At 45.0% G+C, this 24453-nt stretch overlaps 1 protein-coding gene across 1 annotated transcript; it reads right to left on the bottom strand.

Annotated features, from left to right (window-relative positions):
* Positions 1–836: 836 nt before the first annotated feature.
* Positions 837–23128, bottom strand: mfsd14bb (major facilitator superfamily domain containing 14Bb). Its single transcript, XM_041999492.1, has 12 exons — positions 22663–23128; positions 18065–18157; positions 16382–16444; positions 13264–13391; positions 10529–10643; positions 10130–10348; positions 9903–10016; positions 9319–9390; positions 6496–6608; positions 6298–6395; positions 5588–5730; positions 837–2918 (listed from the first exon to the last, which is right to left on the bottom strand). Exons 1-12 carry the CDS (start codon positions 22717–22719, stop codon positions 2688–2690), a joined length of 1446 nt encoding a protein of 481 aa, XP_041855426.1. The 5' UTR covers positions 22720–23128; the 3' UTR covers positions 837–2687.
* Positions 23129–24453: the final 1325 nt, after the last annotated feature.

Genomic DNA, 24453 nt, shown 5'->3' with positions numbered 1-24453 from the left:
CCTTGGCAGCAACTGATGGGGGTCCTGGTTACAAATAAACACATAAAACGTAAGATTACTGACATCTAGTGGTAAAGATGGGCATAGCAATGACTTCAAACACAAAGCACAGTGGTGCGTGTACAGTGGCCATCAGTAGTCAAAATGTATTAATTAGAGAGGATCCAGTGGTCGCAGGTGCAGCAACGACTGCACTTCAGGTAACCACTTATGTACCGTCTTCTTCTATGATGCTTTTAAGGTACAACACATCCCATACGGTGCTCTAGCTCCTATCAGACAAAGCTGCCGATTTGTCCACTCAGACGGCAGGATAAAAATGTAGACGCATGGTGAGTGGACAGAAATGCTTCATTCTAAGAGAATAAAAACAAGTGATTTTAGTAGAGTCATTAGAACCAATAGAGAACAGTTTTATATTTTTTTGTTATTGACCTTTCATTCAAAATTCAGATAAACAGGTCTCTGGGTTTCCTGTCCAGCAGCATCTGGATCAACTGCTTCTCAACTAGAAAACTGAAGCTGAGACTCAACTCTGGTTTAATTTTAGTTCCTGGATCTGAAGTGTCACTCAGGGATGGTTCCACGTTCCAGGCTCCTCCATCTGGATCTCCAGTAACTACAGATGATGCATTCACTGCACCTCAGACAGTGGGAATTTTAGTTTTTCTATTAACGTTAAACTTGAATTCCAAAAGGTTCCTGAGTCCTCTTGCCTAGAATGATGTGCTGGAACAGGAGAGCAGCTGAATGGAAGAAGAGTTTCTGTTAAAGATGCTTCATTAAGACGTCAGTGTGATGAAAAATGGAAATGAAGCGACAGTCGGGGTTCAAACTCCTTCCGTTTCTCTTTATTATCATCAGATATTAATATTCAAAATTATGTTTTTACAATAAAAGAACGATGTCTTTCTCAGTTTATATATAAAAACGGATATGAACATGAATGACTAGAGGCACGCGTTCAGAGAGTAAAGTGCAGCAAATGTTCTGCATCATGTACACAGAGGAGGAAGAGGAGGAGGAGGAGGAAGAGGAGGAGGAACATGAATACTGCATACGTTTCCTTTTCTGCTCTATCAGCTCAAATAAAACTCTTCTTAGTAAACCTGTGGATTCTTAGATCAGCGGGAGGACACGAGTTTGGAAATGCTTCAGTAACGTCATCAGGTCGGTGGTCCCGTCAGCGCTTCAGACCTCACTCAGACCAGAGCTCCCAACATACTCCCAGACTATTCACGTTACTCTGGGACAGAAAAGCCACAGATTCAGTCTGCAGGTTCTGCTCGGCATCAGGAAAAGTTCTAACAGAGCCTTCTGGATCTGTTGGAGCTGAGACGCCGTCTCAGAGGAGTTAAAGGTCAAACTAAAGCTGAAAAGTCTCAGAACCACCATGAGACTCCACACCATCATCTACCTCAGCACAGGCGCTCAGGTGTGTCTGCAGGAGGCAGAAGTGAGTCCGGTGAGAAAATACGACTTCAGACACTCTGCACAGAACCTGAATGCAGCGTTCTGTAGGGGGGTCTATATGAGGAGTCTGAAGGGAACGGTCTGTCTGAAAACTGGAGTCAGGACTCACCACGAGCCTGATCCTGAACAAAAAACTGATCCATCACATTGGGGGCAGGAATACTGAACCAAGAAGATGACACTACGGTCCAGATTTACTCATCTGAGCCTGATTTCTGGACGATTTAGGAAAATAATTGAATTGTGATTTTATCTGAATTTCAAAGTTCCAGCTTCTGTTCAGTGTTGATGCAGAAATCCACAGGAAGCATTCCAGCAGCGTGAATACTCATTAGTTCCCGACTGTTGTTTTCAGACAGTTTTACAGAAAAGTGAAGCATCATCAGTAACATCAGGATAAAACTTAACACAGACGGGATCATGTGACAGTAAGCTCAGTTTATACGACCGCGTTCTGTAACTAGTAAGATGAGCCCGATCATCAGGCCACGAGGGTCTTTAAACCAGCAGAAACAGTACGGTTACGGTTGCTAAGCTACAGCATCTCCTGGCTGTAATCATGGCAACAGGACTGTTTCTGTGGCATCTTATCAGGAATGTCTCGGTCTGTCATTTAGAACAAAAAGAGAATGATGAAACAGTCAAATAAGCAACAGAAACATGGAGAATAAAAATCGGTCATGGCATCGTTTGGTTCTTCGTTCTGAGCTGACAAAAAAAAAAAAACATCAGGAACTCTCAGACTGACTTTGACTCCTCCAAGCATGACGACTGAGGAGAGGTGGGTAAAACCAGAGCAGCTCAGGAGACGACGATACTGATCAGTTCATGTTTTTCTTAAGCAGGAACATCTAAAGCAGGAAAACCAGGAGTCTGAAAAACTCCCACCATGGCAACTCCTGCCCACAAAAAACTCAACATGATCTCATTTCTGACGCCATGAGTCGATTTCCACGCTGGGAGGACGATGATGTCACAGGGCTTTGCGCGTGCTCAGTGTGAGGGAGCGCGTTGCTCCCTCCTGGTGGTGGAGGTTCTCCAGTTTACCTGTGGGTTTTGAGTCATGGAGACGTGGTCTTTGTTGCTACCTGCTCCAGGGTGCTTGGATATGACCAGAGGACTAAAGGTGATGTTACACTGAAAACAGAAGCTAATAATAAATATCTTCAGTCGTGTAGAGAAATGTCGGCTGCAGCTGATTGGCCGTCTGTCAGTCACATGCTGCTGTCCTGTAGGAGGGGTTCAATGTCCTCCGTGTCACTGGTGGGCGTGGCCAGAGGGCCAGCGTTCTGAGCATGTGCGAAGGAGCTGCTACCAGTCTTGCTGGTTGAGCAGGTCTTGACGTCGGCCAGTTGGTGGTGGGTGGGGATGAAGAAGGCGACCACCAGAGCCAATAAGACGGCGCATGCCCCGAACAGAAAGGGAGGACCCGGGATGAGCGACTTCTGCACACAGAGACAGAGTTTATTTACTCCGGTTGACAACACAACCACAACCACATCAAAGTCCTGAGACCAGTTTAACTCGTTCATCCTGATGAGTTTCTGTAGCAACCTTCAACTCAAATAAAATCACCTAACATCAGACCATTAACCCTTAAAAACCCTTTCACATGCAGACATGATGTTTCTCAGCTGTCTGATTCTGAGGCTAAAATGATGTAAAATGAATGTATGAATAGATGTAGCAGCATAAAGGCCGACCAGAAGAAGAAAGCAGAATTTATTACTAACAGAACTTTGTCAAAATAACACACAGACCAACAGAGACCAAACCTTTTCTCATCTCATCGTTCTCTCAAGTCTTGGCCTCACTAAACCAACTCCAGCTCAGCTGCTTTGTGAATTAAAGAATCTCTGAATAAAACTACATTTAGTTGCTGATTATAAACCTCCTGGACGGGATAGAAAAACCTGGAAAAGCCTCTGGGTTTTAAAGGTAAACTATGTGGACTATCATCATGGATGATGGATGATTCTGTCCTACAGGAAGACAGAAGGTCAGGGTGACAGAAAAGAAACGGACTCCCTCAGTGAAGCAGTGTTTGTTTGGGAGATAAAAAGTCATCCGTTGGCATGTTGTTGATTAGGACGGCCTCCACAGCCTGCTAACAAAACACATGTACCGTGGCCTACATTTACTAGCTGGGGCGGCAGTGGGTCACCCAATAATCAGAAGGTTGGTGGTTTGATTCCCGCTCCCCGAGTCCATCTGTTGTGTCCACTTCACCCTCCTTGCCTCCAGTGTCGGCATCGCTGGTGTATGAATGAGTCTGAATGTTCGGTGGTGGAGAGGTGCGGACCGGCCAGCTGAGCCTACACAACCATCACCAGGTATGAATGAGGACTGGATGAAAGACGGATGCACTGTAAAGAGCTTTGCTATATAGATCTAATGCATTATTATTATTCATCAATCTCTGATTTAATCTGCGGGAGAACACAGCGCTGGACAGCTCAGTGGAGGTTCACAAAACCTGAACAGTGGATTTATTCCAGCATAGTGAATACATCCTTGCCTGAATCTTCATAATGAAAAGAAGTCAGGCCCATCGCTCTCACTTCCCTTGTAATGAAAGTCCTTAAAGAAATGATCCTTGGCCCTTCTGATGGAAAGCTTGATCCGCTGCAGTTTACCAGGCAGGGAAGCCCTGCATGATGCCAAGATCTTTATCTTGGATTAAATTTATGAAGATGTAGAAAAACCTCAGCCCCATGTCAGAATTCTCTTCTGCTTTTAATAAGATGGAACTACGTGTTTTAACATCTTCTTTTAAACTCTGAGCAGATTTTATTGTTGCTTTTAAAATTTTAACTGACAGAATTCAGCAGGTTTTAGTGAACGGACGTTTGTCTGACGGCGTCATCTCCAGCACGGGTTCGCTTCTTGTACACGGACACCTGGCGAGCCACCAGGAGGGCCGTTATCTGGTCAAATCCGAAAAGATGTTCTGTTGTCTCTTCTTCAGGGCCCAGCATCAAGGCATGGCAGAGCTCTGTCTGATTTTGTCACATGGTGTGGAGACAATTTTCTGGATCTTAACATGACAAAACCTAAAGAAATGATCACTGACTTCAGAAGAAAACCTTCCAGGCATGATGTGATGATGTCTAACGGAGAAAAGGTTGAAATTGTGGACAGCTATAGATACTCGGGCACAATTTTGGATTTCAATCTGAAATTTGATCAAAACTGAGGTTATTGCAAAAAGAAGTGCTTCAACTTTTTCTTTTACGTGTTGGTTTTGTGCGTCAGTGAAGGACAGAAACAGCCTGCTAACAGGTTTACCCTCCGTGGAGCAGGCAGGTAAGAGCGTTGATGGTCACTCAGACCATGTCCTGAAAGAGAGGTTTACCTTGAAGCCCTCTAGGTGACGCTACCTTGAAGCCCTCTAGGTGACGCTACCTTGAAGCCCTCTAGGTGACGCTACCTTGAAGCCCTCTAGGTGACGCTACCTCGCTCCCAGCAGCTAATACTTGTATTCCTCTTGCCATCAGGTGTTAAATGCTAGTGACGGAGCTAGTGTGAGGCGTTACATGTCTTGTTTCTAGGGTTTTAATGAATTTCTTAGCTATTTATTCTGCTGTTGTGTAACTGAGGCTGAAACTGGTGCATTTATGGCTGTTGACGCTCTATCCTGGATACGGATCCATGTGTAACAGGGAATGTGTGGATTATGTCCTGTCCTGCTGAATGTTATGTTCTGAATGTGAACGTCCCACTCTGTCGTGTGTGGTGAAACATCTGTCTAAACTGCAGCTGGATCTCCCAACCAATCATTTTCCAAGCCCAACCTTGCTTCTGATTCGTTGGTAATGTGTCTGGTAGGGAATAAAGCTGCTTTCCTCTCATATCATTGGTCCAGTAACTAACACCGTTACCAGTGTGCCTGCAGCAAAGCACCAGCATGCTGGAGACCCAGAATGGTGCTGGGATATTTTAAGCCCTGAGAACATCTTTTTAAGTCAAGTCTGCTGTCTCCACCCGTCTCTCAGAAACAAAACACTGAGCTCACACCAAAAATCTGATCAATAAGTTAGAGCAGCAGTAGAAAACAATAAGAGAATAATTGATCTGTAAGACCTCAGATGTTGGTGTGTGTGTTGGTGTGTACCTCTGAGCTCTGTGAGGTTCTTCCTGCCACCGGTGGCATGTCGATCAGCTCCACGTTGAAGAGGAAGAAGATGAAGCCGTAGAGAGCTGGACCCAAACCGGTACACAGACCTCGGATACCTGTGATCATCCCCTGAACCACACCTGTACACACACACACACACACACACACACACTTACATTAACCTCCTTTTCAATGAAGTTAGAAAAAAAAAACTAAATCAAATGCCAGACCAAATAATCACTACGGTAAGTGAAAGTGAAGGAATAGCACGGCAGAAGAAAAGACTAGACATGGTGTTACATGTCCATCGTTCCAGCGGCATAGTGTTGCCTGGCAACCCATTAAACATTTCAGCAGGTAATTTATGTAAGCTCATGTAAGGTCTGGCCCGGTAGTAGAAACTGGACCTGGTGAAGTGGACTGTGGGTGTATATGGATACAAAATGTGGATGACCAAAACAAAGAACAACCTCAGACTGATGTGAGCAGCTCAGACAAATCAGACCTGAACAGAAATATCGATCTGAGTTTCTTTGTTTAGTTGATTAGTTTTCCATCTGATCAATAAAGCGAGCTGATGTGGACACAAGCAGGCTGAGACCAGACTCGTCCTCCTCTGCCAGGAGGACGGTGCTTCTGCAGCCTTCAGCATTAACAGATCTGTCTGAAACATGGCTGCCGTCTGACTTCAGTTAGGGGGAACTCACCTTGTTGGTCAGGTGAAGCGCTGTGTGACACCAGAGCAGAGACTGCTGGGAAGGTGATGGAGGACATGGCTGCCACCGTCCCCGCTGCCCACATCATCCTGGAGGAGAACAAGCAAAAACAAAAAATCATGCTGAAGTGTTGCAGGTGCAGGGATGTGGACTTTTACCATCCAGCAACATAATCACAGACAGACTCACCAAGGCTCGGACCCAAAACCATACCAGGCCAGCTGGAAGAGCTGGAAGCCCAGACCGAGCAGAACCGTGTTCTTATTACCGATGGTCCTCATCAGAACACTGAAGAAGACAGTCTGACGGAGAGAGAAAACAACATTAACATTCATTTAAAGCCTCCTTCTCCACACCGTTCCAGTCAGACCCGCTTCACAGCAAAGACCAGGTTCAGGTCCAGTAGGACTGTACAACTCTGAGCTGGACGCCACTCCTCTCAGAGTGGTACGTTGGAGATGGAGAGATGAGTTCTCATCCAGGTTCTGCTGCCTTCATCGATTATCCATCAAACTGATGGAGGTGTCAGACCTCCGTCAGCTGGAACTACCAGACTGCAGGGCTCCAGACTTCCCTTCTGCACTGATTGAACTACTGCATCTAACTTTGTCATTGGGTCCATGAGGTGCACCCAACTTTCCCAGCGTTGCTCTCAGCTCCTCCGTTTATACAATAAAAATAGTCGACAACGAATTTAGCCGTCGACTATTGTCAGCAAAAAGACTACAGAGTGAGACATCGTCTTCTTTTTTTATCTCTGCTGAGAGTTGCACATGCTCAATAAGTCCGCCTGGGGAAAAATCTGGTGTCGGACCAGGGAGGAAAACGGCAGCAGAGAACGTTAAAAGTCTGGGATAACTTCATGTTAAACTTACAAAATAAATACATGTGAGGTTTGTAAAGCGGACCTTGTGTACCACGGAAGTACGTCTGCAATGCTCGAACATTTAAAGAGGAGGAACGTCGGACTTACTTAACTTTGTGCAAAATTTCAAAGCTGAAAGTGAAATAAGATCCATTTATGATAATCAAGATACACAATCTGATTGGTCGACTAGTCGTTTTAATAGTCGGCGACTAATCGACTATCAGAATAGTCATTAGCTGCAGTTCTAGTTTATACAGCTGAAGGATTTCCTTCTGCTCATTACACATTTATACTGACGGCTCTGTTACTGTGAACCAGAATGAGTTTTAGAAAAAGGTTTGTGTTTAGCGGAAGCATGAATGTAGAAAAAGAAAAAAACATTTTAAACAAACTCACTGAAATGAATGAAACTAAACCTTTAACTCTGAAATGGATCAAGAAGCTGCTTCTGGATTAATGTTTAAGCTTCTTCATGAGAACGATCTACTTGGATGTGAAGTTGATGAAAGTCGGCTCCTCTTTGGTGACATATACCACATTTGATGTGAATGAATGAAACATTCTTATTAAACACTTCGTTCTTTTCATAGTTGAATGTGCCGACAACAAAATCACACAAAAATTATCAACAGAAATGTATTAACCCACGGAGGTCTGGATTTGGAGTCACACTCCAAATTAAAGTGGAAAAACACCCAGCTTTGATGTAATGTCCTTAAAACAAGTCAGAATGAGGCTCAGTAGTGTGTGTGTGTGTGTGTGTGGCCTCCACGTGCCTGTAGGACCTCCCTACAACGCCTGGCCATGCTCCTGATAAGATGGTGGATGATCTCCTGAGTGATCTCCTCCCAGATCTGGACTAAAACATCCGCCAACTCCTGGACAGTCTGTTGGTGGATGGAGACATGATGTCTCAGATGTGCTCAGCTGGATTCAGGTCTGGGGAACGGGCGGCCAGTCCATAGCATCAATGCTTCGTCTGGCAGGAACTGCTGACACACTCCAGCTACATAAGGTCTACCATTGTCTTGCATTAGGAGGAACCAGGACCAACCGCACCAGCATGTGGTCTCACAAGGGGTCTGAGGATCTCATCTCGGTACCTGATGGCAGTCAGGCTACCTCTGGCGAGCACATGGAGGGCTGTGCGCCCCCCCAAAGAAATGCCACCCCCCCACCATTACTGACCCACTGCCAAACCGGTCATGCTGGAGGACGTTCAGGCAGCAGAACGTTCTCCATGGCGTCTCCAGACTCTAACACGTCTGTCTCATGTGCTCAGTGTGAACCTGCTTTCATCTGTGAAGAACACAGTGGTGAAGTTACCAATCTTGGTGTTTTCTCTGGTAAACGCCAAACGTCCTGCACGGTGTTGGTCTGTAAACACAACCCCCACCTGTGGACTTCGGCCCTCATACCTCCCTCATGGAGTCTGTTTCTGACTGTTTGAGCTACACATGCACATCTGTGTCCTGCTGGAGGTCATGTTGCAGGGCTCTGGCAGTGCTCCTCCTGGTCCTCCTTGTACAAAGGTGGAGGTAGCGTCCTGCTGCAGTTACACTGTGTTGTTTAAGTGTTCCCTTTATAGGACAGTACTCGTCTGAATGAAGCCAGTTTTTTTCACCTAGAAATGAGATCTGACTCGTCTGTGCCGTTCGCCGTCATACTGGATGTCTGACGTGAATGAACACAGAAATCGTAGACAGACATTTAGAGGGGATAAAGGTCCGTAACAAGACTGATTTATGGTCACGTGTGAGATCCAGAGTCCTGAACTGTATAAGTGGCCTGAATTCAACATTTGACCTGTTTTCTGTCGTCATGTCAACGTGTGGACATCAAACAGCTTCTTTCTGGTCTCATTTCAATCCGCATGTGATTTTACATGAAAGTCAGAACTTGAATTTTACAGTTCAGGCCTTTTTACACAAGATAGTTGGAAAACATCTGAACTACACGAGCAGGTTGCAGATGGAGATGCTCAGAGTGACGTTCAAGAGACTCCACGTTCAGATTACTGAGCAACTGGAAATGATGCTCCAGCGGCAGGCCGAGAGGAAAACGTGGCAGCAGTTCAGACTGAATGTTTCTGTTCAGCAACGCAGCTCTGAAACTTTCTGAATGGCTGGAGTTTAGTTGTGTACCTGAGCGATGATGGAGAGGATTCCCACCATAGCGATGAAGGCAGCGATGGCTTCAGGAGAAAACTCGATCACCTGAAACACATACAGGAGACTCATGAGTATCACCAGTCCCAGAAACTGTACGCAAACTGTTCACTGCTGGAAAATGGAAGTCATGATACACAAAGTGGTTCCAGTTCTGGCTGAGAGTCTGAACCAGAACCAGACTCCAGGTCTGAAAAGTTTGAGCTACAGCTGCTCAGTGTTGGGTCAGAGCAAAGAAGCAGGTACACTGGAGACCAACCAGACTGGATGAAACATGAAGCTTTCAGTCGGTTTGGTTCAGGAGGAGTTTGATCTCTGATATGACCGGCTGAGCTTGTGAACGCTGCATAAAGTGCAGCACAGAGACGTACAGACAGATGTCAGTGATTCCTGGCTGAAGGAGTGTTCACAAGCTCCCAGTGCTGCTTAAAACGACTCACAACATGGGGACATCGTTTCATCTGGAAAACATAGATACACTGTCTTCATCTGCTCTGACTCAAGAGTCCATGTGTTGAGCTTTCCAGGATAGTATGTGTGTGCGTGTGTGTGTTTGTTACCTGTCTCAGGTAGAGGAAGAAGCTGGAGTACTGTCCGGCTTCAGGCAGGTAGGACAGGAAGACGGTGACGCAGATCAGCAGCACTGTGGTGTCTTTCCCGACTCGACGTAGAGACTGAACACACAAAACAATCATCACACCTGTCAATCAAGCAGTCAGCTGATCCTGCTGCGCGTTTCCTGGCTCAGCTGATGACCTGATGTGTTTAAAGGACGCAGGAAACTCACAGCGAATGGGTCAGCCTGCTCCCAGGAGATGGGGAATCCCCACGACGTCAGCCTCATCTTGTCCGGCAGCGACTCCGGGACCACAAAGAACACAAAGGCGATGTCTATCACTGCAATCACCGTGGCAACCAGGACCACCAGGCTGTCTCCGTACTCAGCCGACAGGTAGGCCCCGATGGCCGGGCTCGTCACCAGACTGGCAGCGAAGGTAGCCGACACCTGAGGAGAGGAGGACGGGAGATTTCTGGATCTGTTTTCTGAGATGGAAACCAGTAGGTATCAGAACTGGAACTACAAATATTTAATGGTGAAACATGAACAGAACCCCATCTGAACAGAAAAACTTCTTCAACATCCAATCCAGTGGAGACACCGGGTGAAGCGGTGTGTCGTAGTTACCAGTCCGTAGGCGGTGCTCCTCTCGTGCTCCTCCGTGATGTCGGCGACATAAGCAAAGACCACAGAGAAGGTCACGGCGAAAATCCCTGAGACTGAGATCAGAGCGAAGTACCACCTGAACACACACAAAGGAAACCACACACTCATTTAAAAGCTGCAGCCGAGACACAAGCTTGACGTGTCGGTTTAATGTTTCCCTCCGTCTGCAGGTCTGACAGCTTCACCGAGAGTATGTTTCCACATTTTAGAAAACAAACTACATGCTATCCTCAGAAACAGCAAAGAACAATGAGAAAAGAACGTTCCAGCTAAACAATCCCATAATGCATCAGTCTGAACCTCAACGATGCTAAACTGAAGATTCATGTAGATTTTTCCTGCTGAACTGAAAGGTGTCAAAAAAACATAACAAATGATCCTTCAGTCATTAAATGTGGGAGAGTGGTGGCCTAGAGGTTAGAGGGGGGTTTGGGATGGAAGACCAGGTTCCCAGACTGGGCCCTGAGCCTTCAACCCCCAACTGACGCCCACTGCTCCTGGTGTAACTATGATGAGTTAAACACAGAGAAACAATTTCCCCAAAAAAATGAGGCTGAAAACAATGAAGATTAAAGATAAATAAAACTGTCCATGACTTTGACTTCATTCCAACCCAAGAAGCCTACAGCGCCCCCTCTGGTGAGTTTTTCAGTCTGAAGGCAGAGTTTTGAGGGAGAAGAGTGGAAACAAGGACGTTTGATTAAAGGCAGGAACATCCCTTCTAGCAAGTTTTAGGATGATGGCTTCATATCAGTTTCTGTGTGATGCAGAGTATGAATGCCTCTTTGGACCTCCTTTAAGAAGCAGGACTCTGGCAGACCTGCTGGGGGACTAGCAGGGGGAGCAGGACTCTGGCAGACCTGCTGGGGGACTAGCAGGGGGAGAAGGACTCTGGCAGGCCTACTGGGGGACTAGCAGGGGGAGCAGGACTCTGGCAGACCTGCTGGGGGACTAGCAGAGGGAGCAGGACTCTGGCAGACCAGCAGGGGGAGCAGGACTCTGGCAGACCAGCAGGGGGAGCAGGACTCTGGCAGACCAGCAGGGGGAGCAGCAGGACTCTGGCAGACCAGCAGGGGGAGCATGCTGTTGCTGATCCAGCTGCTGCTTGAGGTCTCTCTCTCTCTTCACATGAACAACATGTGACGACTGAAGTCCAACATGATCAGGAAGAGGCTGCAGCTGAAAACCAGGATCTGTGCACAGCAGCAGTAAATCCCGGCTGCCGTCCAAATCTTTAGATGTCTAATCTAAAAAATAAAGAACTACAACAGTAGAACTAGATGGATGAAGCTGGACTTCTACGTGAGCTCTGAGTCCATCCGGGTTTTCATTCACTTATTACATGTGATTCTTTAACCTCAGCAGCTATGGAAGCCAGGCTCAGGCTCACATGTTATCTGGAAAAGACAAACTGTTTTCTCCAGATAACAGACAAATCAAATACAGAGATGCTCCTGGTCCATCCCAGAACCAACAGAGAGACTAACATTCAGTTTGAGATTCAAACCTGCCTAACGTCATGTCTTTGGACTGTGGGAGGAAGCCAGGAGAGAACCCACGCATGCACGGGGAGAACCTGCAAACTGCACACAGCTTCCCCCCAGAAACCTGCTGGTTGTTAATATAAGAATTATAAAAATAAGATGTATTAAGTAGTTTCATTAATAAATTATTCTGGATTTTATTGAGTGTTTGTCTACTGAGAGAATCACAGACCTCCTCCTTGCTTTGGATGCAGCAGTCTGTCTCTGAAGGAGCTCTGCATGGGGAACAGAGCTGTTCTGTACCGGGATGCCTCAGTACAGCAAGGACGCAAGCTGACGTCAGATCACTGATCAATACGTCCGATTTTACTTCCATCAAGTCTAACAAAGGCTGAAACTGCAATGTGTTTGTAAAGTTTTACCATGACTTCTTCACATAATTACACCACAACTACACCATGACTGTAGCCCCTCCCATCAGCTGTCATAGGGTCTGTTTTGATCATTGAAATCAGGTGTCACACACTTTGAGCACCTTCGTTTGAGATAAATTTTCCCGTTATCATGAGAAAACAGCAGCTTCTTTCAGACCTGCTGTACTCTCCAAAAATCCGGTGGTGTCGTGTCAGAATGACCAATCAGAGACAAACTGCTGCTGTTACGTTATGATGTGATTTCAGGTTTGATGACATCATCGGCTGCTTCTGCACGACCGTCTTCACCTCCTCCATCACCACCTGGAGGCTGCTGCCACAGATCTAAGCAGACTGCAGGACAGACTTCCATCTCTCCGTCCGCCACCTCAACGCTTCCAGGACGATGATGCGTGCAGACAAGTTTGCAGCCAACTCGTCTAACCACGAACAGTTTGACTCCTCCCCCCGACTCTGCTTGCGAGTAAACTTCTCCTGTTTCGCCTCACGTCAGGCCACAAATACAGCAGTTGGCCTCATTAACTTTTTATTGACACTGAAGTCATGTCCACATTAACGCGGCTATCAGCTCACATGAACAATCACAGCTCTGGTTCCTGATGACATGAGTTCAGCTACCACCCATTCACACCTGGTGCTTTTCCAGTAAACACCAACACCTCTCTAAGAACTGAAGGTTTAACTTCTCAGAAGGTTTCCTTAGAGACGGAGGAACAAAACAGTTCGTGTTTCACACCACAGAGCGACTCTGCTGAAGTTTCCACACCGTCCGACTTACCAGGGGCTGAGCCTCATGAAGGGGATGGGGGCGCAGGTGAAGAAGACCGTCATGAGGAGGAAGGACTTCCTGCCCCAGATATCAGACAGAGCACCAATCAGAGGAGCCGACAGAAACGACAGCAAACCCTGAGAAGTCAGAGAGAAAACAATCTAAGTTAGAAAGATTCAAACAGCGTCTGAATCAAAGGCGACACTGATCGATGAGAGGAACAAACTTTCACCGACGTTGGCCGAAAAACCTCCGTTGTGGGCAGAGGAGGAGAAAGGTGGACAGGAAGGATGTGAAGTGAGACCTCGGCAGGTCAGAATGATCTCTGAATGTCTGGACAGCACCAGACTTGTGAAATAAAAACTTAAAGGTTAAACTTAAATATTAAAAAACTTTAAGAGGCTGAAACTAATTGAGGTGAGATCTCAGAGTGTGACCTGAGAAGCTGAGCTCAGCTTTTCATTGTTTATCTGTTTTCTGTGTAAATAATGCATCACATTTACGGTGAGATAAAGTGCAGACAGACAGCAGCAAACATCAGCTTTTATTATAATCTACAGGAGTTTATCTGTGGTAATGTTTCATGAACTGTTCCAACATGTTTCGTTTACAGAACGTTTTCATCCCTCTATCAGCTGCACCACCAGGGTCATCATCCCATCCGGAGGCCCGCTGGACCAGCTCATTTCACTGCATGGTCACTTTTTAGCCTCAGCTTTTCTCTTTGCTCTTGTTTTCCAGATGTGGATTAAACTTCTTTATGCACGTTTGACATCATCCAGAAAACATTTGATCAAACCTGAAGAACGGGTTTGAAAAGTTTGCTTCTCAACTAGAAAACTAGAAGCACTCGGAGCGCTCCACCTACACCAAACCACACTCACCTGAGAAAAACCCCCAAAAGGCCCACCAGACCACCCAGTTACCCACTCCATGGTAACACTTGTATGTATACTTCACGCTAATATCACCATCTGTTTCCATCATCAGGATAGATGCCACGTCTTATTTAGCATGCTTGGTCCTGGAAACATGCCCACAGACTCCCAGGTGAAGCAAACAGGTATGATGGTTGAAGGTATTTAAGAAATGTGCATTTTCTCTAACGACAACAACCTGGGTTAGCTACAACCTAGGTTAGCTGCAACCTAGGTTAGCTGCAACCTGGGTTAGCTGCAACCTGGGTTAGCTGCAACCTGGGTTAGCTGCAACATGGGTTGGCTGCAACCTGGGTTAGCTACAACCTGGGTTAGCTACAACCTGGGTTAGCTGCAACATGGGTTGGCTGCAACCTGGGTTGGCTGCAACCTGGGTTAGCTACAACCTGGGTTAGCTACAACCTGAGTTAGCTGCAACCTGGGTTAGCTACAACCTGAGTTAGCTACAACCTAGGTTAGCTGCAACCTGGGTTAGCTGCAACCTGGGTTAGCTACAACCTGGGTTAGCTACAACCTGAGTTAGCTACAACCTGAGTTACCTGCAACCTGGGTTAGCTGCAACCTAGGTTAGCGGCAACCTGGGTTAGCTGCAACCTGGGTTAGCTGCAACCTGAGTTAGCTGCAACCTGGGTTAGCTGCAACCTGGGTTAGCTACAACCTGGGTTAGCTGCAACCTGGGTTAGCTGCAACCTGGGTTAGCTGCAACCTAGGTTAGCTACAACCTGGGTTAGCTACATCCTGGGTTAGCTACATCCTGGGTTAGCTACAACCTAGGTTAACTACAACCTGGGTTAGCTACAACCTGGGTTAGCTACAACCTGGGTTAGCTACAACCTAGGTTAGCTACAACCTGGGTTAGCTACATCCTAGGTTAGCTACAACCTGGGTTAGCTACAACCTGGGTTAGCTACAACCTGGGTTAGCTGCATCCTAGGTTAGCTACAACCTAGGTTAGCTACAACCTGAGTTAGCTACAACCTGGGTTAGCTGCAACCTAGGTTAGCTACAACCTAGGTTATCTACAACCGGGGTTAGCTACATCCTAGGTTAGCTACAACCTAGGTTAGCTACAACCTGAGTTAGCTACAACCTAGGCTAGCTACAACCTGGGTTAGCTACATCCTAGGTTAGCTTCAAACTGAGTTAGCTACAACATGGGTTAGCTACATCCTAGGTTAGCTACAACCTACGTTAGCTACAACCTGAGTTAGCTACAACCTAGGTTAGCTACAACCTTGTTAACTACAACCTGAGTTAGCTACAACCTGGGTTAGCTACAACATGGGTTAGCTACAACCTAGGTTAGCTACAACCTGAGTTAGCTACAACCATGGTTAGCTACAACCTGAGTTAGCTACAACATGGGTTAGCTACAACCTAGGTTAGCCACAACCTAGGTTAGCTACAACCTGAGTTAGCTACAACCTGGGTTAGCTACAACCTAGGTTAGCTACAACCTTGGTTAGCTACAACCTGAGTTAGCTACAACCTGAGTTAGCTACAACCTGGGTTAGCTACAACATGGGTTAGCTACAACCTGGGTTAGCTACAACCTAGGTTAGCTACAACCTAGGTTAGCTACAACCTTGGTTAGCTATAACCTGAGTTAGCTACAACCTGGGTTAGCTACAACATGGGTTAGCTACAACCTAGGTTAGCTACAAACTGAGTTAGCTACAACATGGGTTAGCTACATCCTAGGTTAGCTACAACCTACGTTAGCTACAACCTGAGTTAGCTACAACCTAGGTTAGCTACAACCTTGGTTAGCTACAACCTGGGTTAGCTACAACATGGGTTAGCTACAACCTGAGTTAGCTACAACCTGAGTTAGCTACAACCTGGGTTAGCTACAACATGGGTTAGCTACAATCTGGAAGCTATAAAAACATTCCTGATCTCTGAATGAACCTAAGAATCTGGCCCTCTGGGCCGCTGTCCTGCAGGTTTTACATGCTTCTCTGCTCCAACATACAAGCAGGTTAGCTTAAGCCCAGTGAGCATAATGAAACATCTAAAACCTGCAGGACGGATTTGGAGAGTTAACAAAGGAGCTGATGTCTGTTCAGCTGACGTTTGGCCGCCATGTCCACACTCTGCTGTCAGCTGAGGTTTTCCTCCCCCGACACCTCTGCTTCGCCTGCCGTCTACATGCAGGGCTCTGTGGCGGTGCTTGTGTGAGGTCATACCTTCACGCCCTGCACCAGGCCGTTCATCAGGAAGGTGTGCTGAGGAAATGTCTCATGAAGGACCTGAAACAACAACAACAGAGGGTCATACTCTTTAAAAACAGAAGGTCTCAGAGTTCAGCAGCACTTCCCTGGATACTGAGTCAACTTCAGACACAGTTCCCAGATTTAGCAAAAGAGGATTTCTGAAGGCTGTTTCCTATAAAAGTGTTTCAAACCTGCACCAGTTTGAGGGCTGAAAACGTGTCCATCTTCACACACAGCAGAAAGCTGCAGTAGCAAGCTCAAGTCCAGTCCAGCGGTGCATGCTGGGCCTTTTAATAATGGAGACATCACATGCCGAGTGGAGTCTTCTCTGTATCTAGAAACACTTATGTCCATAAATTGATTTAAGCTTCCATAAAGAATGTGGTGATGGAGACATGTGCTTGTTTTTTAGGTGTTTTTATGACTACTTGCTGTCTTACTTTGAAAATGTAAATTATTATAATATGTATTCTGCATTTACTTTGTGCTTTGGCTGCTACTTTGGCCTGGTCTCTCTTGAAAAAGAAACTTTGAATCTCAATGGGACTTCCTGGTTAAATAAAGGTTTAATAATAATAATAATCAATGAAGCAGATGTTCAGACGTCTCCAAACCAACAACCACACTCTCTCTCTCTCTCTCTCTCTCTCTCTCTCTCACACACACACACACACACACACACACACACACACACACACACACGCGCTTAAACATAGAGGTAACCTTCTACAGCACGAGCACACCTTTAGCCCCGTTTCCACCGACAGGTGTGGGGTGCATTTTTTTTGTGTTTCCATACACAAAAACTGGGAAAGGGTACCCTAAAATCCTACCCTACGCCATCCTGCTCTGTTGGTGTACCAATCTAACCGACCTGACCTGAAAGGGTGGAGTTTGACACGCAATCCGTTGATTGGTTGAAGAAAAAAAGTCCCTTCCTGTGTGACCTGGCGTAAAAACAGAGCAACACATTTTCTTTTTATTGATTAGATCTGTTTAAAACGGCGTCACGGAGCACCACCAAGAAGAAAGAACACAAGCTGGTGGACGACCTCCTGCTTTGTTACTGCGTTAAGGAAGGTGCTGCACTGCGATGGCGGCATGCTGCTGTGTAGCTGAGGCATCTACCGCTATCCAGCTCATACTCCGCCTCTCAGGTAAGGTTACGGTTTCTATGGAAACGCAACGAGGTTACAGTTTATAAACTGCACCCTAACCGTCCCAACCCGCTGGCGGAAACAAGGTTTCTGTTTTTGTGTTTGGCTGAAACAACAGGAACAAGTCCAGAAGGGGAAAGTGTGTGAGACTGTGAATACAGAAACAATCAGGACAATGAAACAAAGGACCGACTGGCTTTCTGCACATGTGCATGAGCACAGCGATCCACCAGACAAACACCACTTCTGAGGCTCTTTTATTTCTAGATAGCTGTAAAAACTAAAGGGAAATAGATAAAGGTTTGGAAGTCGATGCAGAACGAGGGACTATATGGTGCGTTCAGGTACACCCGACAAGCTTAAGTGTAAAAGAAAAGCATCTGTCAGTATTTGGTCATCCAGCCCTGTTGAATGTTTTGGTGTTTGGGTGATGCAGCTGAACACACTCAGCATGCTCCCCTGACGCTTTCTGAGGCGGCGTGTTGGTGTGGTTACTCACGGTCAGCATGGGCGTGGTCAGTAGCCCCCAGGCGAAGAACTCCAGGAAGATCACAACCACCGCATGAGTCACTTTGGCTCGGCCTCGGCCGTACTGCAGGGAGCAGAAACACATGGATGTAGAACATGTCAGCAGCTCAACAGGTTTCAGTCTGCAGCCGTGACCGACTTCCTGCAGGGGCTGGTGACGTCACACAGACAGGAAGCTGCAGCACTTTGACTCATCACGCTTTTCTCTCCACTTGGCTCAGACACCGTGGAAAACTCTTAGTTTATTAGGGGAAAAGGAAAATTCTGCCTCATAGGAGCAAATTCCACGTTTTACAAACTGATTCCACTTTTTCTGCATGGCAGAAATCTTACAGAAAAAGTAAAAACCTTCTTAAAACCTTAAACTAAAGTTTGCAAATTAAAGCAGAAATGTTGCTAAACCCGGTGAAAATCACTTTCAACCCTTAAAACACCAAAACACTACTATTTTTGTTTCTGTTGTTTTTAAATGTAAAACACATCTAGAAGCTGAAGCTTTTAATCCCAAGCAACAGCTAGACATTATTTTTCAGGGCAGCCTCAGTTGTTAGACTGACACAAACACACAACAGAAACTATTTCCATGTTTCCACTTTTTCCTCATTTCCAGTTATTCCTGCTACTATTTACCTGCTATCCTCACTAAACCAACTCCAGCTCAGCTGCTTTGTGGCGCCACCGTGCATCAGAAACGTCTTCTTGGCTTTATTCCAGCCATAGAGGAGCATTATTTTTCTTCTTTTCACACACACATAGAACTTTCTGCTCACTGGTTGATCTTTGGCTGCTCCTGATTGGACGTTACCGTCAATCTAAGCTCTCTGATTGGTGGAAAGTCTGACAGGAAGTGGCTTCATCATGGCTGGATTGTAAACTTCCTGGACGGGATAGAAATGCCTGGAAAACTTCTGTAGATTACCTGAAGGGTAGCTATCATCACAGAGCTACACACCAGCGCTCCTGAGACGCTGGTGATGGTAGAAGTGATAGCGTTGGAGGTGCCGCAGATCTAGCAGCGTTTCAAGGGTTAATGTTCAAACTCAATGAAATGAGTCAGGTGACTCTGCTGGACTAAAGTGAATCTGTGTACGTGAATAAAACCCACTCCTGGATGTTTCAGGAGTCTTCCTCAGTCCAGAGCCTCTGGAACAGGAGCTGAAGCATCGATCAACTGGCTGACGTGTGAACACAAGTCACTGCTTCTCTGTTCACTGACGGTTCAATAAAGGTTATTCAAACAGTGGAGTCAGTGCTGGCAGACAGAGGAAGACCACGTCACTGTTTGGCTGTGCTTTGTGTTAGTTTGTAGTAAGACGTAAATGAAAGGTTTCCTCTGCTGTGGCTCATCACGTTAACTCTGCAGCATCTGTTGCATAAGGAGGGATTTTCTGTTTGATCCTGAGCAGCTTTAACAACCAGACTCGTCTGAGGCGCCGACATAAATACAGCACCGCTACGTTTAAGCCAACAGGAAGTGAGCGACCCATTCGTGCTGCTGCCACAGAGTAAATCCTGGTGTGATCAGAACGAGCCCGTGTGATCCACTGTGGACGCAGAACGACAAAACTCTGACATTTTAGAGAAGAAATCACTGGAACCAACCCGACACATAAACAACAATGATTAGCTGTTTTTTCTGTTCTGGGGAACAGCAGCAGTGAACAAGTCTGAACCATTTCTCTCCATCACACTCATGACCAGCTGGAACATGCAAGCTAACAGGCAGCACGGGAAAATCCATCACATGGTCATTTTTCCACACGGAGAATCCCAGCTGACTCAAACGACAGCGTTTAACTCAGACATCTTTAGGTGCAAGTTAAAACCAAATTAGCTGTCAGACTGGGAGGTAAAATGATGTAAAATGAATGTATGAATAGATGTAGCAGCATAAAGGTCGACCAGAAGAAGAAAGCAGAATTTATTACTAACAGAACTTTGTAGAAATAACACACAGACCAACAGAGACCAAACCTTTTCTCATCTCATCGTTCTCTCAAGTCTTTCAGGTGAAAAAATATTAGAAACAAACACACAACAGAAACTATTTCCATGTTTCCACTTTTTCCTCCTTATATTATATATTATAGATTTCCTAGAACTGTTAGTTACTGTTAGTTAGTGGAGTTACTGTTAGTTACTGTTAGTTAATGGAGTTACTGTTAGTTAGTGGAGTTACTGTAAGTTACTGTTAGTTAGTGGAGTTACTGTTAGTGGAGTTACTGTTAGTTAGTGGAGTTACTGTAAGTTACTGTTAGTTAATGGAGTTACTGTTAGTTAGTGGAGTTACTGTAAGTTACTGTTAGTTAGTGGAGTTACTGTAAGTTACTGTTAGTTAGTGGAGTTACTGTTAGTTACTGTTAGTTAATGGAGTTACTGTTAGTTAGTGGAGTTACTGTAAGTTACTGTTAGTTAGTGGAGTTACTGTAAGTTACTGTTAGTTAGTGGAGTTACTGTTAGTTACTGTTAGTTAATGGAGTTACTGTTAGTTAGTGGAGTTACTGTAAGTTACTGTTAGTTAGTGGAGTTACTGTTAGTTACTGTTAGTTAGTGGAGTTACTGTTAGTTACTGTTAGTTAATGGAGTTACTGTTAGTGGAGTTACTGTAAGTTACTGTTAGTTAGTGGAGTAACTGTTAGTGGAGTTACTGTTAGTTAATGGAGTTACTGTTAGCTACTGTTAGTTAATGGAGTTACTGTTAGTTAGTGGAGTTACTGTAAGTTACTGTTAGTTAGTGGAGTAACTGTTAGTGGAGTTACTGTTAGTTAGTGGAGTTACTGTTAGTTACTGTTAGTGGAGTTACTGTAAGTTACTGTTAGTTAATGGAGTTACTGTTAGTTAGTGGAGTTACTGTAAGTTACTGTTAGTTAGTGGAGTAACTGTTAGTGGAGTTACTGTTAGTTACTGTTAGTGGAGTTACTGTTAGTGGAGTTACTGTAAGTTACTGTTAGTTAGTGGAGTTACTGTAAGTTACTGTTAGTTAGTGGAGTTACTGTAAGTTACTGTTAGTTAGGGGAGTTACTGTTAGTTAGTGGAGTTACTGTAAGTTACTGTTAGTTAGTGGAGTAACTGTTAGTGGAGTTACTGTTAGTTAGTGGAGTTACTGTTAGTTACTGTTAGTTAGTGGAGTTACTGTTAGTTACTGTTAGTGGAGTTACTGTTAGTTAGTGGAGTTACTGTAAGTTACTGTTAGTGGAGTTACTGTTAGTTAATGGAGTTACTGTTAGTTAGTGGAGTTACTGTAAGTTACTGTTAGTTAGTGGAGTAACTGTTAGTGGAGTTACTGTTAGTTAGTGGAGTTACTGTAAGTTACTGTTAGTGGAGTTACTCTTAGTTAGTGGAGTTACTGTAAGTTACTGTTAGTTAGTGGAGTTACTGTAAGTTACTGTTAGTTAGTGGAGTTACTGTTAGTGGAGTTACTGTTAGTTAGTGGAGTTACTGTAAGTTACTGTTAGTGGAGTTACTGTTAGTTAGTGGAGTAACTGTTAGTTAGTGGAGTTACTGTAAGTTACTGTTAGTTAGTGGAGTAACTGTTAGTGGAGTTACTGTTAGTTAGTGGAGTTACTGTAAGTTACTGTTAGTTAGTGGAGTTACTGTAAGTTACTGTTAGTTAATGGAGTTACTGTTAGTTAGTGGAGTTACTGTAAGTTACTGTTAGTTAGTGGAGTAACTGTTAGTGGAGTTACTGTAAGTTACTGTTAGTTAGTGGAGTAACTGTTAGTTAATGGAGTTACTGTTAGTTACTGTTAGTTAGTGGAGTAACTGTTAGTGGAGTTACTGTTAGTTAGTGGAGTTACTGTTAGTGGAGTTACTGTAAGTTACTGTTAGTTAGTGGAGTAACTGTTAGTTAATGGAGTTACTGTTAGTTACTGTTAGTTAGTGGAGTAACTGTTAGTGGAGTTACTGTTAGTTAGTGGAGTTACTGTTAGTGGAGTTACTGTAAGTTACTGTTAGTTAGTGGAGTAACTGTTAGTTAGTGGAGTTACTGTAAGTTACTGTTAGTTAGTGGAGTAACTGTTAGTGGAGTTACTGTTAGTTAGTGCTAGTTAATGGAGTTACTGTTAGTTAATGGAGTTACTGTTAGTTAGTGGAGTTACTGTAAGTTAGTGGAGTTACTGTTAGTTAATGGAGTTACTGTAAGTTACTGTTAGTGGAGTTACTGTAAGTTACTGTTAGTGGAGTTACTGTTAGTTAATGGAGTTACTGTTAGTTAGTGGAGTTACTGTTAGTTAGTGGAGTTACTGGCTTTCACGGTTCTGGTCAGAGCTACGTCATAGTTTCAGCTACTGAACACTGACTCTTAGAAAACTCGTTGACAACAGAAACCAGCCACAGTTGATGTTTTAAAGCTGGGAAACAAACGCAGAACCAGCGGCTACACGGAGCACCGGGAGCTAACTGCTAGCTTGACGGAAGAATTACCGGCTGGCAGGAAGCTAGTATCTTAATTAGCTACTGGCTTTTAATCTGACCCGGTTTAAAGAGGGCATTTGTAGCTACGCTGTTATCTCTCCACAACTCAGCAGTTTATTTCAAACCAAGCCATTAGATCACCCGGTCAGCACTCACCGAGCTCCGGACCAACATTCTGTCGTTGGCCTCGGTCGCTGGTCTCTCCCGGTTCATTTCACATTTTGCCGTGGCGATTTTCAGTTCCAGTCCTCGGCGCTGGGCATCCTCCTGGTGTGGCTCCGTCTTTTCCAGGGTGTTCCGTCGTGTGGATGAAGCTCTGTGCCCGCTGCGGTAGCATGTACTCTGGTTTACTCGTAGTGTGCGCCGCTGCTGCCGTGTGAAGTGCTCAGGAGACAGGCAGCTTTCGCTTCTACCTAAATTTCCCTTATTGTAACTTTACCGTTTTTTAGTTTGATGTTATCACCGGATGTCACCAAATGGGCGGCACTGATGCGCCATGAGCCAATGCTTTAGAAAAGCGGACAAACACCGCCCTACCGGGCCATCTTTATCCAAAACTGAACGCATTTCCTCACAGCTCGTTACATTCTGTTTTCAGTTCAGCTCCGTCTTGTCTACGTCGCATCTAAACAGGACAACATCTGACTCAGGATCGGCCAACGTGCTCGCGGTCACTCCCACGGCCTCCGTACAGAAAACTGCGCCCCCTGCCGAGGAGCCGCTGGCTCTGCACTGCAGTCACCGTTTTTTCAACTTCACTGCCTCTGAAACGAAATGTGCCCTTCCGTGAAAATACCAGCGTGTACAAGGAGCAAACATAGTTCTATGTAAATGTTTATTCTGTTAATATTCCACGTGCGAGAAAAACAGGTTAAAAAAGGGTCAGTATTTGGCAGGAAGATCCGGATGAGAACTGCGCTGCGACCATTCTCCTGGAGCACTATTTGGCAAGAGGAAAAAGGCGGGACTGCTTTCCGTGGAAGAATTTGTGGGTTTCAATGCAAAACCTGCACGACGAGCACGAGTCAAATCAGCTGACGTAATGTAGAGCGCATCCTGTTTAGACTGTTCAAAGTAAAAGGTTCCCTACACTTTAATGTCGGATTGTTTAGATTATTTTGTGCCTTGTTTAAAAGCAGCTACGGAAGCGTACTGCATTCACATTGGGAAAATAAAATAAAATAAAAAGCTTTTTTTTTTTTAATAAAAACTATTTTACAAATAAAAAAATAAATAAATACTCTGTTTTTCAGACCACACTTTTATCCTTTACATTAATAACATTAACCAAAACACCCCCAATGCCAAATTTCGTTTGACACTGATGGCACTATCCCCACCTCATTCCTCCATTTAACACAGCTCAGGAAAACTTCTCTAATTTAAACTTTTATAAATATAGACGAAACCAAAGCCACGCTTTTCTCAAATGCAGAGGTCAGACCGCAAAACTTAGCCCTCCCTCCTTCACATGCTTCAGTTTGTATCATGCTATAGATATCGGCTTCCTCCCATTGTCCAAAGACATGCATGAAGGTTATATGCTTATTCTAAATTCTCCATAGGAGTGAGTGTGTGTGTGTGAATGGTTGTTTGTCTATATGTGTTGGCCCTGCGATGGACTGGTGACCTGTCCAGGTGTACCTGCCTCTGATCTGTTAATGCTGGGATAGGCTCCAGCTTACCCGCGACCTATAATGGACTAAGCGGTACAGATAGTGGATGGATATACCCATGCTTGTCTTGTGCCAGTGATTACGTGCTCTGCATATTGTGCCTAGAGGAGCATTGAGGTTCATCACAAATTTTACATCTCTTATTCATCCCTGTTTATTATTATAAATATGGCCCTCTTTGATGAAATGAAGGCTTTGACATTGGCATATTGTTGTTTACAAGGCTGTTTGTGGTCTGCTTCCCTCCTACCTCTCAACACTTCTCTACTGA

Source organism: Melanotaenia boesemani, chromosome 11 (assembly GCF_017639745.1).
Source record: "Melanotaenia boesemani isolate fMelBoe1 chromosome 11, fMelBoe1.pri, whole genome shotgun sequence".
In the NCBI taxonomy this organism is placed as follows: Eukaryota; Metazoa; Chordata; class Actinopteri; order Atheriniformes; family Melanotaeniidae; genus Melanotaenia; species Melanotaenia boesemani.
Note: the sequence above shows the minus strand (reverse complement) of the source record. Positions and strands in the feature narration are given on the sequence as shown.

Bases quoted from the DNA above. Each gene is read 5' to 3' on its own strand.
- mfsd14bb (XM_041999492.1), bottom strand. From the start codon at position 22,719: ATGAACCGGGAGAGACCAGCGACCGAGGCCAACGACAGAATGTTGGTC. The intron at 10,349-10,528 runs GTAACTACGACA...TCCTCTCCTCAG, and splicing joins GGAGCACCGCCTACGGACTG to GTGTCGGCTACCTTCGCTGC. The intron at 6,396-6,495 runs GTGAGTCTGTCT...GTTCTCCTCCAG, and splicing joins GGTTTTGGGTCCGAGCCTTG to GATGATGTGGGCAGCGGGGA.